This window comes from Macrobrachium rosenbergii, chromosome 20 (genome assembly GCF_040412425.1).
Source record: "Macrobrachium rosenbergii isolate ZJJX-2024 chromosome 20, ASM4041242v1, whole genome shotgun sequence".
Taxonomy (NCBI): Eukaryota; Metazoa; Arthropoda; class Malacostraca; order Decapoda; family Palaemonidae; genus Macrobrachium; species Macrobrachium rosenbergii.
Window position 1 is genome coordinate 28,567,501 of NC_089760.1, and position 15,000 is coordinate 28,582,500.

Sequence of the window (15,000 nt, forward strand, 5' to 3'; positions counted from 1 at the left end):
GTCTACATAGCAAGGAAGAACATTTTCATTAGAGGAATATTTATTTCTGGAACAATCCCTGCGTCAAAATAGTAAGGAAGAACACTATCGCGAGAGTAAAATATATTGTATCGTAATTTTTGAGGGGAACCTGGAAATATAAACAGCTACTCTAATAAATCCAACCTTACTGTTTTGGTTATTGTACTTCCTTGTACGTCTAGTTGTACATTTTTGGGCTAGTCTGTGGTTTTTCTCATTAACTCCTCAGAGACAACTGCAACTGTGATACAATGAACTTGAGGATTTTTAAATAACTGTAAGTATATAATTTTCTAACATGACAGCTCAGTGACTTGATTCAGTTTCTACCTGACCATAATTTGAAATTCTTTAGTTTTGCGTCTTTTTCCTGACCTGGAATTTTCCTGCCCTTGTTTTCACTCGGCGGAGTCTGATATGTACATAAAATTAGTTTTCTCGCCAGCTTTTACAGTTGAAAAATTTCCTAAAGTTAATTCCTGACCGTACATATTTCAGTTAAGAAAGACTGGGAGTTAAATTCTAACCACGGGTAATATTATTGAAATCTTCTGATAACAATACTGTAAACGCACTGTGCGGCGAGGGGTGAGGGTGCCGGAATTTTTTTTTTTTTTTCCGTTAATAGACTCTCTTACTCATTTTCACTAAATTCATCCATGTAATAACAAATCATGCCCGGTTTTCACCAAAACGCTTCAGGTTACTGATGAGAACTGGAATATGAATTTTATTAGGAAAAATGTAGACAAAATCGTTAAACTCTCTCTCTCTCTCTCTCTCTCTCTCTCTCTCTCTCTCTCTCTCTCTCTCTCTCTCTCTCTCTCTTCTTCTTCTTCTTCTTCTTCTTCTTCTTCCTCTTCTTCTTCTTCTTCTTCTTCTTCTTCTTCTTCTTCTTCTTCTTCTTCTTCTTCTTCTTCTTCTTCCCGTAATCCTAAGAAAAGTTAGGGCAAAATGACCAGAGATGAAAAGGAATGGCCTTTTCGGCTCAGTTCCTTATGAAAAAATAGAGTCGTTACATGAGTATGCTCTTTTGGGTGATGGCTAATTTGGCACTTCATGAAGCCAGGGTATCCACATGCTCGGAGTTCTTAATTTTCCTCATCCGTGGAAAGTCTTAGGAAGAACGTAAGAAACGCGCCTTCCGGAACCAAGGTGTCCCAAGACTGGTTTATTAATTTCGCGTATATAGTTTTCATATAACAGAAGCCGACAGGGCAAGAGACCTAATATCGTCATCCAGTCGAGGTATAAAGAAGTCAAAAACAAGAAAGAAGAAACAAATTGAGCAGGACTTCCCTCCTAAATCTGTGCAAACCCACACGTTGACGAATGGATGAACAAAAGTCAAGGAAAATCTGCTGAGAATGATTTGAGAGTTAGTGTTGGTAAGCAGAAGGAATAAGGAATGTTACGAGGATGGTGAAGGGTTGGAAGAGGGATTGACCCTTGTAATAATTTAAGGGTAAGTGTTGTGGATGATGATATGTTGAGAAAAGAGGCCAATCTCAGTTGAAGGAAACTAAGTAGTGGTAGCTTCAGAAAGGCCTCGAAATATTAAGAAGTGCAGCTGTTAAATGCCAACGATGCAGAGATAAATGCTGCAGTAAAATTATGTTTAGGTGATATCAAAAGAATGAAATTGTGAAATACGAAGGTGTGGTATAAAAACCAAAGTGTTTATATATATATATATATATATATATATATATATATATATATATATATATATATATATATATATATATATATATATATATATATATTTACATATACATATATATACATACACACACAGCATATATATATATATATATATATATATATATATATATATATATATATATATATATATATATATATATATATATATATATGTATATATATATATATATATATATATATATATATATATATATATATATATATATATATATATATATATTTACATATACATATATATACATACACACACAGCATACTTATGTATATGTGTGTATAGATACATATATATACATATATTCATCTATGTATGCGTAATATTTATGTATAAAAATGAATATATACATATAGAAAACAGAGCCCTTAACGCAGCCAAATGATTACTGAGATGAACTTGCCTCATTTAGCATAATGAACCCCGTCTCCAGTTACACAATCCTTTGACATTTCTGGATAAACAGGAGTCAAGTCAGCAAGAAAAAAAAAATATAAGACATCTTACGAAAGGGGGAAAATGAGAAATTTTCTGTTGTCCCTTTTTTCTAGAGAGAGAGAGAGAGTGATAACTTTTTGACGCCGAAAAATTAAAATTGTGCATTATTTTCTTTCTCTCATGGAGAAAGTGTTACGGTTTTGTCACTCTGCAATTAGGAAAATTGTCTGCTGCATTGTTTTTGCTTGGAGAGAGAGAGAGAGAGAGAGGTGTGATAAATCATTTGGCATTTCGCGAGGACGACGAAAACTGCATCGCGTATTCTTTTTCCTTTGCCTCATTCTGGTAATGTTCACGTGAGGCTTTGATGTTTTATAACAAAGTGTGCTTATGCGCAGACGAAATTTCAATTGCAGTTTTGATGTTTCTGGATAGCATCGCAGGCAGATTACTTGCTTCCACGATAATTTCTGAGGTTTGCCTCGTAGTAATGAATTTCTAATTTTTAAGGGGTCAGTTTCTGTATTTTAGCTTCATTTTAAGTTAGCTGATCCGCAGTCTATGTAAGTTAACCTTCCAATCGGCAACTTCAGATTCACAAAGATTATAAGGCGTTTGGTGCCATGCTTGTAAAAACTTTATTAGGTCTTCTTTCTCTTTGAATAGTTGTTAAAAATCTCATGAAATTAATACCAGTAAAAGGTTAAGAAGTTGCGAATATATATATATATATATATATATATATATATATATATATATATATATATATATATATTATATATAAATATATATTATATATAATATATAACATATATTATATATATATATATATATATATATATATATATATATATATATATATATATATATATATATATATATATATATATATATATATATATATATATATATATATGTGTGTGTGTGTGTGTGTGTATGTGATCTTAAGAAAATGTAAACGAACAGGCCAAGGATGCCGACAAATTTTTAACGAAACATCATTCTGATATGTAATTAGCAATAGCAATAACACTCAAAATTCAAAATATGGAGTATTACATAAAGAACGAAAGCGTAATCTTAAAGTTGCTTGATTTCAGTTCTCCGCTACCCCAGTGATAGCCTATTCAGGCGAAAGCTTTTAAGATTTTTACATTCGTATTTCACAGATGCACTGGATATACTCACCTTAATGTATATATTTTTGAGTTTGATGTGTTGTTTCTTTAACCCCGGCTTTCCATGAAATGACTCCTAAGATTATCTTCCTTGTTATCAGTTACCATTCAACCAGTTATTAAATCGACATTAAACCAGTCAGGAGTGTGTTTAGCGGTTTGCATCTTGTATCAGCTTCTGTTAAGATTTCGAAATTTATGGTCATGAACATTTTTCGGTTACTGTTTTATTTTTTTTTTTACCTCATATAGGGCTTGCAATATGCACACTGTTTACTGATACCTACAGCTTACTTTAATTAGTCTAGACAAATTCTTTTATAAAGGCATATTTTTGAAGTTGTGGGTGTTTTTGAGCATAAAAAAACCCTGTAACTCTTTCCCCTTGTGTGTAACATTTTGACACAAATGTCTAACCCGTATTTGTCTACTTCCTGACTTATGGAACGTATAGTACACCAGTGCCAAAAATGTCTTGGGGGGGGCTTTAGGCTTATGTGACGCAGTAGATGTCACTGAAGCACTCTTAACCTCATTTGTCACTCGACTCTTTTCCATAATGCCTGGAGAACTGGAAGTTATTTATCCAAGTCCATTACCGGTACACGTCTTAGCTTCCTCCTACCGTGTGATTTGTTCTTATGTTAAATATGAGGGATTAATAAAAAAACCATTATATTATTCCAGTGGTACTGTCAGAAAAAAACAGAGTGCCGGTTGCAAGCTAGAGCCTCATCGTATTTTGTTTCTGCTTAAAGAGAGCAGTTTATTTACTTCCTGGGTGTATAAGAAACATTGTATATTCCTACTGGGAGAAAATATAATATTTTCCTTCCTCCGGAGGATAGAAAGAATATTGTATTCTCCTTCTGGTGAAAGAGAAATCGTTTTATTCTTTTCTTGAGAGAAGGAAAATCACGATATTTTGTTCCTTAACGTATAGAAAATTTTGTATTATCTTTCAAGGAATAGACGAAAGCAGCGTACGCCACTCCCAAGGCAAGAACGAAAAAATAAGAGGAGAAATGAAATAGAAGAGGGAAAAGGTTTTTCGATAATATACAGAGAGGGTGCCTGACGGCTGTGATTTTACCTCGGGCCCAGAAGGTCAAAAATCCCTTAACTTCGGTGGGTTACTCTTCGGGTTCCCGTTTTAGGGTTGCCATTCTCTCGACGCTTATGACGCCCGGATGTTTTAAAGTTTGGCAGGATTTAGTGGACTATCATAACCTCTTCAAGCGGCCAGGCTCCATTAGGGGTCTTGAATATGTTATGGTGGTATAAGAGAAAAATCGTTTCGGTGGCATTATCTCGGCTGAGCTCAATAGCCATGAGTTTTTCTTTATACGACATTGATTTCATTCTCGTGCCTCCAACAGTAATGTACCAGATGATGTCGGTATGAATATATTTGGAGGTTCAAGGGAAAAGTTGAGAGAGAGAGAGAGAGAGAGAGAGAGAGAGAGAGAGAGAGAGAGAGAGAGAGAGAGAGATTACTTGGGCAATATCTTGGTTATCCAAAATCTATTTTATCTTTGAGAATAAATATGATTTCCGTGTCTCTAAGAGGAGTATATTAGATCTCAAGATTTTATTTTTTTTAATGAAATAACTTGATATCCTGATGAAAGAGTGATATTTTGACTGGATGAATTATAGCGTATTCATATTCATACTTCTTACAATACATAAGATATCTGCAGTGTCTCATGCGCCACCATCATACATAATATCATAATATCCCCCCTTTACTAAATGTGAGTTCATCAACTAAAAATTACCCTTGATGTGTTTAGAGTAAATAAAGCAACAGTCTGTTACAGTGTTACTTCATTTCGTTGGGAAATTTTAATTGTACTCTTAATGAAAACTTCTTTCCATGTTCTGTTAATATATATATATTTTCCAGAATGCAGGTCTTAACTTATTCCTGAAATATTAATCTTTTACAGTGATGCTTTCCAAATTTCATTTTCATTCCCAGGTACACGATAGTAATTTAAAGGTACTTCTCACTCACTAATTCACTCCTTGTTTTACTGGGCTTATAAACCGTTCACGCCTGCACTAAATTCTTAAGGTCTTATGCAGCTTTTAAGCTTTGTTTTTCAGGTGACTTCAGTTTCAGCAAATCAAAGGTTTCTTTACATATTTTCCAGAACAGAAAGCACTCAGCAGGTGTTGCTATACAAGTAATTCTTAGCAGTGGCATAGTAATAGCAATTTTGAATTCCTCTCTTGCAGGCGCATCAACGTGACCAACTTTGGGCCTATGGAATCGTGTATGGCCCCGCTGAAAGAGCAGAGGACCTTCATCATTTTGGCCAACGCCAGGAACGGCCGGCACCTGCGGGCTCATTACGATTACCCGGGCAGTGCTGCCGTCCAGTGGTCCAAAGAAAACGAGGAAGAAGTCTGGAGAGCTCTAGGTAAGAGGAGAGTCTCTTGTATTTGTGAGAGCGGTCTTTCGCGTCATTGCGCGTTTTTCATAGGGAAAATGGAACAAGAATATAACCCCGTATTTCGCACGTAACCCGAAATTTGCAAAGATCTGAAGAAGGGTAGTGAGGTTGTGTTTTTTTTTATCCGATTGGCTTGGTTGTATCCGATTTGTATAGCCTTTAGCAGCTTTTTTTTTTTTATAAATATCTTTATATAAGCTATATCAGTAATCTCTCTCTCTCTCTCTCTCTCTCTCTCTCTCTCTCTCTCTCTCTCTCCGCCAAGCTGATTTTGAAATTCATTTTCTATATACGAGCTTTTGTGTTGTACTGTTAATGTGAAATTAATAATTTAATACGTTCATCCATTTTCATAGTGGGAATTGTTTAACGATATTGAGATCTTTGTAGTTATTTTTATTTATTTTTTTGTCTATGCCACTACAGTACAGTATTATTCTTTTATATTTTACTATTGACATAACAGAGATAACCATTAATTGACTGTGGTTGATTTCTGAAATAAAACCATCGATGTGGTTGTGTATTTAAGCTATAAAGTAGTTCTTTCTACTTTTACTCTTCCTTCAGTAAAACAGTAAACATGGCATTTTACCGAAGTGTCACACTATTTCGAAAATATAAATTCTATATAAAATGTTTTTTTAAAAGAACAGTTTTAAGAATAAAAGCAGCGTGTTTAATACAATGGATTGGTTACAGTGAAGTAAGGCGATACTGCATGCATCATAAAATGTCGACAGAATGATGATGTGAATAATAGAATACTTGTTAAAAGTAAACAGAAGGACAGTAACTCTCTCATAAAAAAATCTTCACATGTATAGTAAATATTAAAAAAGTGCATAAAATAAAATAAATGAAATATACATGAAATCTGATGATCATCCTTCGGTCATTGTGAAGTGTCATCTGACTGAATTAAGGGAGGGACCAAAAAGTACAGATCATATATTATTCTATATTTTTCTTAAATATTATTAACCAATTTATGAGGTGTCTAACAGTTCAGTGAGTCTTACCTGGTGCCACACAGTTTCCCGAGTTTGATCCCGATCGAAAGGACCTGTGTTGACTTCAGCAGTGAATGATATGACTAACTAACAGGGTCGACGGACTTCAAAACAGGGCCTGTGTCCTTTAGTGGGTCATTTTAAGTTTAGTGAAGGGCATAGGGCTAGCAACCTTGCTGATAACCAAGATTACCCTTTCTGAAGTCTGTTTTTAAAAATGCGATATATATATATATATATATATATATATATATATATATATATATATATATATATATATATGTGTGTGTGTGTGTGTGTGTGTGTATGTATATATATATATATATATATATATATATATATATATATATATATATATATATATATATATATATATATATATATATACACACATATACACACACACACTCATATATATATATTATATAGCACACACATCCAAAATGTATGAGTATGCGTTGGTATTGTTCATGCAATTCTGAATGGCGTATTAAAGCGTTGCTTGGCCTTCCAAAACTTTATTTCGTGTTGTTGAAGCCCACTATCGATGAAACATTTTCATCATTCTCGTATAATCAATCACTTTAAACCGGCCGAAGTTTAGTGGTTTTTTAATTGTGTAATTAATATGAGTAAAAGTTTATGGCAAATTGTTTTATAGTGTCAGTGAATTTCTGACCATTGGGAAAATACAATATTTCTTGTTCTATCGTCCATAGCTATTTTTGTCTTTTTTTGGTTATTTGAAGTACTGCCAATATACTTGGCAGAGTGATGTCTGTTCGTTTATGGTTTTAGCTTATATTTACTTTGATAGTTTCAGATGAAAGATAGCTGTGAATTATTCACCACTTCATACGGTTCAATAATCTTTGGATCCCACTAATTTAGTAATCAGTTTCAGGTTTCCTTTTTATATACGTTGAAAGCTGACTAATTACTGGGTAACAATGGGTTATTTTTAATAAGCTGGGCTCAGTATGTACCATCATTATATATGTGTGTATATATACACATATATCTATCTATATATATATATATATATATATATATATATATATATATATATATATATATATATATATATATATATATATATATATACACACACACACACACACACACATATATATATATATATATATATATATATATATATATATATATAATAAATACACATTATACATATACACATTAATATGTGTGTGTGTGTGTTGTACACACACCATCAATCCGTAACATTTAAGACGGTGGCTGGAGTGTAAGTGAATCAATTATCTAGCGCCTCCAACGCCTTGAGATGCAAAGGACCCCTTCCAGATCTCGCTAACCATTCCTGTCCCTTGGTCTCTCCTCAGGCAGATCGTCCCTCCCGATCCCCATTTATAATTCTGAAGCCGCAGTTCTTGGCCTTCCCACCCTTCTGGAGCCCTTATCGAAGACTAATCGCATAACATGGTGTAGCCAACGCCACCGGTCAGTCAATAATATTTCACCTATACACCGAACATTTGTCACTCCTTAAAATTTCTTTAAGAATGTGATATTGCCATTTAACACTCATTACTGTTTGCTTGCCAGATATGATTTTCAAAATTCCATGTAATTGTAACGACATCATACCAAGACTCCCATTCATGGACTAAAACTGATCTCACTAATGAAGTATATGAACATACAGCCACCCCCTTCGGACTTCTCTCTCCCGTTCCACTTTTTTATATTTGATTAGGATTGTATCAGACCTTGATATTGTTTACTTAGTCCAGGGAAGTACACCTCTCTTTTCACGTTTGCAAGGTCCGAGGTTCGTGGCCGGTCTAGTACCGAACTGGAAACCCAGCTGTAAAGGTGTATTAGCGTCCACTGTGGTCGGATAAAGGACATGGGGATAACCTGACGTCTGTAACATTCTGCGCCATCTCCTTCAGTAAGGGCAAAAGGCTTGTAGCGTTAATATATATATATATATATATATATATATATATATATATATATATATATATATATATATATATATATATATATATATATATATATATATATATATATATATATATATATATATATATATATATATACATATATATATATATATATACATATACATATATGATTATTATCACTTTTGTACGTCATTTTTTGTTCATCCATTTATTTTATTTCATGTTAACAGATTTAATTTTACTGTTCACACAGAGTTTTACGGTTACCATGGTTTAGGTATGTTGACGACATAATTTGTGTATGGCCAGGAACCAAGATGTAAAAAACTTTTTGCTAAGTTAAATCAATTAGTACCATCAATTAAATTCACGTTGGAAATGGAAAATGATGGGTGCTTACCGTTTCTGGATGTCCTCATACGAAGAAATAGTAGTGGGTTTTTAAATATAGTGTGTATAGAAAACCCACTATTTTCTTCCTATGTGCATTTCTATTCTGGACAAAGCAATTTAAAAAGTCAGTGTTTTCATCTATGTTTTTAAGAGCATTATATGTAGCCCTGAATATATTGATGATGAAATAGATAAGATTAGGATTGCAGGCAAAAAATTGAAATATCCTGATAGTGTATTATATTTGAAGCGGCAAAAAGACTATGTATCAAAACCAGAAAGAACCTTCAACACAAAAAAATTTGCTTGTTCTGCCTTATAATAATAGTATGAAAGATATCCCTCATCTTCTTAAGAATTTTGGTGTTAATGTCGCATTTAAGAACAATACAACAATGAAAAATGTACTTCAAGAACTCCCCAGACAATATTAAAGGGTGTGTATATAAAATTCCGTGTAAGTCTTGTGACAACTTTTATATTGGCCAAACTGAATTGAACAACATAAGAAATGTGTGAGATATGCACAAGGGAACAGTGGTATATTTGTATGTTAGTGAGAACAATCATGCTATCAACTGGGATTTGTATATTCTAATAATGCACTGGAAAGGAACATCATTGAATCTAGTTCATAAAAGAAAGTTACAACCATAATATGAATATCAGTCAAATGTATAAACTTGTCCTTTAATATCAAAAAGAAATTTGTAAATTGTTTAAACTTTAAGGTAAAACAGTCAGATATATGAAAATAGGATTATCATATTTGTAAACACAGTACGAAGTAATGTTACAGTTTCCAAACTCCGATGACACCTGTCAGGTGTGGATCTGAGGTGGGTATGGTCTGTTTATCAGCAATGTCCCCTGAATTGTGATTTTTAGCCAAATGAGGTTTAAAGGACACTCTACCTCGACACCGGCCATATGGAAACGGTTGTGTATGTTCGTCAGTATATATATATATTTGTGACTTCTCACACTCTGTATCATCCTTCGTCAATGGCTTGGAAATAAAGTCGAAACCGGTAGGACCTACACCCTGTTTATTTTTCATGTATTGTATATATAATATATATATATATATATATATATATATATATATATATATATATATATATATATATATATATATATATATATAAAAAAGTCATAATGTCCTTAATGTCCATTCGCTCTACCTCATAGATAATATATTTTCATATATGTTATCCGAAGGGGAATTTTTTAGTTGGTAATAAGTTCGTCGTCTCGTGGCTCGAACCAAAGACAAGAACTCAACGACAGTGACGCCTTAAAACGACAAAACATTTGTCTTAATGCTTGTATATGAATCACGGTGATGTGATAAAACTTATTCATATATATATATATATATATATATATATATATATATATATATATATATATATATATATATATATATATTTATATATACATATATATATATATATATATATATATATATATATATATATATATATATATATATATATATATAATATACTTATATCCGTGTGTTTTCCAGAAACGCGAAAAAACAAGAAAATTTTTAACAAAAAACATGTCACTTGACTTTCAGCATTTTAAAGCAATAAAAATGGTATGTTTTCCTGAGGCATGAAAATCTTTGAACCAACAATATGTAACTTCCAACATTTTGAAGTAACAAAAATGGTAACCGTAAAACTCTGTGTGAACAGTAAAATTAAATCTGTTAACATGAAATAAAATAAATGGATGGGAACAAAAAACTGAGATAGATAGAGCTAGAAATATAACATCGATTATCATTCCGGCATGAGACGCCATTGTCGACGCATCTCTATTTAATATGTAATTCGTTATTGAAGCATCGAGAGAGCTTTTGTCAATCAGACCCTTGAATCATCGTGACAAAGCTCTTCGACCTTTTTGAGCTCTTGTGATTGCAGCTGCGTAATAAGTACCGCAGCTTTGTGCTGTTAAGGCGAGAGCTAAAATGTTGTTCATTTCCGCTCTCTGGAAAATAGTAATGCCCAAGGATAATTCTAATGAATTCTGAATTTCCAGTTTGAACTTTCGAAACAATAAAGAAAATGGAGGTATTCAGAGTGCTTAATTTTAATTCTGTCATTCTTTCATGTTTTATGATTTTTAGAAGTTGATAATTGTTCCACCTGATTTATCACGTCATCTGTAGCCAGAAGGAATTTTATGATTATTGTAAATGTTGAGGCGGTAATACGTTATCAATAAGATTTTTGCTTACATAATCATTCGCTAAAGAACATGGATTCCTACCAAACCAACTGATTCTCTTTCTCTCAGACAGACAGACAGACAGACAGACCAGTCGGATGATGCTGACAGAGCCATATATTCAGGGAGTGGTATTGGTGTCGTGGTACCCCATAGAGTTACAAATGAAATATGAGTTGGTGAAAAGAAAAATGAAGAAAACACTCGTCAGAGGGAGGGATGGGTCAATAATGAAATCAGAAGGAGAAAAACAACGCAGGAAAAATATATGCAGTATAATATGATTGATGTATCAGGAGCTGCAGAAGCCATGACCATAGTAATGACTGAATTCTCATGTTTTGAAATTAAATCAGTCATATTGAAAATTAAGAGATGAAAAGTAGCCGCTATGAAATTTCTGTAGGCATGATTTTAGCTGAATATATTTTATAATATTGAGGGAAAAACGCATAGGTTGTCTTCAGAGAAGAAAAACACACACCAATCTTTTCTAAATTCACCTCTACTGCTATACTAAGGATAAACCCTTGTGCAGAAAACTTGTACATCATCCTCCTCTTTGCCTGCATCCGCAAAAGGCTCAGCAGCATTGCATGCTCCTAACTTACTGTCAGGCCTCCTAATTGCTGGGTATTAAACTAGGGCTCTGCTAGCCTAGGATGTGCCAAAGTGTTTGGGCTGTGAAATCGAGGTGAGAGTTGGGCCAACTTGTAAGTAGTTGAAGCTCCCTCAGTGACGGATGGCCACCTCCCTTAAGACCCATGGCAATCACAACTTTTCACACTGCAGGAAACCGGAGAATAAAACAGTATCACAACCAGTACTCAGTGATGTAAACATCACCAAAGTAGACTGTGCATAGGTTGTGCAGCAGCTGTTTCAGTGAGCCTTTGCCAGGTGTTTCTATTTTGTGTTACCCCATCGTCCTCTCGAATGCGGACTCTACAGTACATCTTCTCTTAGGTCTACCTCACCTTTGTGTCTTTAGCACCTCCATTTCCAACTACATTATTTTTGTATTAGCTGGGGTGGAACGAGACTGTTAACCTTCTTGCTCTCAGAGAATCTTTTTAGGATGAAGGTGCTTATCTGTTTTGTTCGCCACCTGACTATAATCTAAAATAGTCGACCAACCGTGAGGCATATACTGTAACTCTCTGCGAAAGCTAACGAGGCCTTGTGGATTTTCACGAATGGGCTTATGTCGTTGCCCAAGTGGAGTTGCTCTTTGATCTCTCGCTGATGAGGCAAGGATTTCAAGAATGACTCACACACTCATAATGTATCTGTCTATGTATCTATCTATCTATCTAATATATATATATATATATATATATATATATATATATATATATATATATATATATATATATATATATATATATATATATATATATATATATATATATATATATATATATATATATATATATATATATATATAACTTCCCATGCACGATCTTTCCTCTTATAATAGACTACTCCATAAAATTTTATCTTGCGATCTCTCTTGTAGTCAAGCTTCGTGAGTGGCAGGCTGATGAGACACAGTCTGCAATACTAATTATTGCATAGATGTGACGCAGACTTGATCTCTATTTTCTTCCCTTTGACTTCACTTTCCCTCTGAAAAAACTGATCTTGCCCTTTGATGAATTAGCAAGAGATCGAGGCCCCCAGCGTATTAAAAGCATCGCCGTTAATTGGGAACAAAAGAATTGAAGGTTTAAAGTTTCCAGAGATTATTATAATCACTGCTTCCTATTTCAGAGGCAGTTAACAAACTAAAAAGAAAAAGTTTAACCTGCACTAATTAGAAACCTTTTCGGCGCTTTAATTAATGGCTCTATTATACGCTGAGGCAAATCTAGTCTGATATAAATTACGTGACCCATGAAAGCAATGATTAGTAATGATGAACTTAATTGGGTCATTTTTGCTTCCGTGTTGTTTTACGCATCATATAATATATATATATATATATATATATATATATATATATATATATATATATATATATATATATATATATATATATATATATATAATAATGTCACCCTTTTCCCTTTTGATATCAGTTTGTTGTGAGATGTTTTTACTTAGTTTTCGTTGGTTCTTTCTTAATTTTTAATTCTTATGATCACTGTTTTGATAACTGTAACTGTCAGTATTTAAAACAGGAAACATAACCTTCGATTATCCGATAGAGTAAACAACATATATTAATACGCTTTTATCTCTATTTGGTGCATATGTTAACTTTTATGTACTTTTCATTGTTTACTTTGTTATGTATTTCTTAAAATTTATTTTTAATTGTATACATTCAGTTTTATAGTTTTCCTTGGTGTTCTTTCATTTTTCTCGCATGGGCTTTCTTTTTCCCTGGAATATATTCTCTACAGGGTCTTTGAATGCAAGATCAGTATCAGTAATGATAAGGTGAAGTTGGTGTACTATACTGTACTATAGGCAACTGACAAAATGCTTTCATTGTTTTTATGTGGTGCTATCATAAGGTCGTCATAAAAGAATTTTATATATTCCTTTGAACGAATGATTTTGTGATACCTTGTTATTTTCTTTCAGAATGATGAACGTTTTTATTATTTAAAAACTTAATGTTAGTTTAAATTAATGATTCAATTACTAAATTATGTCTTAAAATTAGTTATATATCGGATGACGTATGCCGTTCATCTAAGTTTCCTTGAATATTCGTAAAAAAACTGCTCAATATATTGGGTAGATTGCTATATGAATCAAAATTTAAAATTTCACCTTTAAAATGTAGGGAAAAGACAATATATTTTAAAAGTACAGTAACCCAAGCAGGCCAGTGAAAATATGATAAATATTTTATAAGAATGGGTAGCCTAAATGGTGGGGCCACCATAAAAAAATAAAGTTGGACGGAATAAAATGCGTAAATTGGAATGTATACTTAATTTTAACATGGGCACATTAATTTAATGGCTGTGCAAGTGTGCATGTTATTTTGTACGGTTATGTCGTTTAAATGCTGTGATATTTACTCAACGAGTTTACAGATGGTGGTTTTGCATGAAAGGCGATCCTGCAATGTGAGTCTGTGTAAATACATTTAGTATAAATTAGTCATTTGAAAATACTCTTCTGTGTGGCGTACCTTTTTTTGCTTGTTAGTTAAGTCGACAGTGGTGAGTTCCATTCAGCTGGATAAAAGCATGGAACCAGCTACCTCAGAAACGTTTCGCTAAAACTTGGAGCGGCAACACTTTGTGGAGCCTCTTTCAATAGCCTAAAAGCCATATTGTTGAATATATATATATATATATATATATATATATATATATATATATATATATATATATATATATATATATATATATATATATAGCTTGTATATATACGCGCTCTCAGCTGGAACCCGGCGCTGCTGTCTCCCCCTACCCTCCCGATCCCCTATCTACCCGCCCCCACCTGGGGCGGACAGACAGGTTTGCAGGAGGAGGATTGATGTCTCCCCTACCCTCCCGTTCCCCTACCAACCCCGCCCCACCCGGGACAGACAAACCGGTTTGCAGGGGGCAGGTGTCTGTGTCA

General features: G+C 33.3%; 1 protein-coding gene across 8 annotated transcripts in view; it reads left to right on the forward strand.

The window, feature by feature from the left end:
- LOC136849181 (uncharacterized) overlaps window positions 1-15,000 on the forward strand; it is a 1,024,479-nt gene that overhangs the window by 731,008 nt on the left and 278,471 nt on the right. For all 8 annotated transcript variants that reach the window (XM_067122296.1, XM_067122298.1, XM_067122295.1 and 5 more), the window contains one exon: window positions 5,599-5,783. In XM_067122296.1, the coding sequence (XP_066978397.1) occupies window positions 5,599-5,783 (185 nt within the window). The remainder of the gene's footprint in view (window positions 1-5,598; window positions 5,784-15,000) is intronic.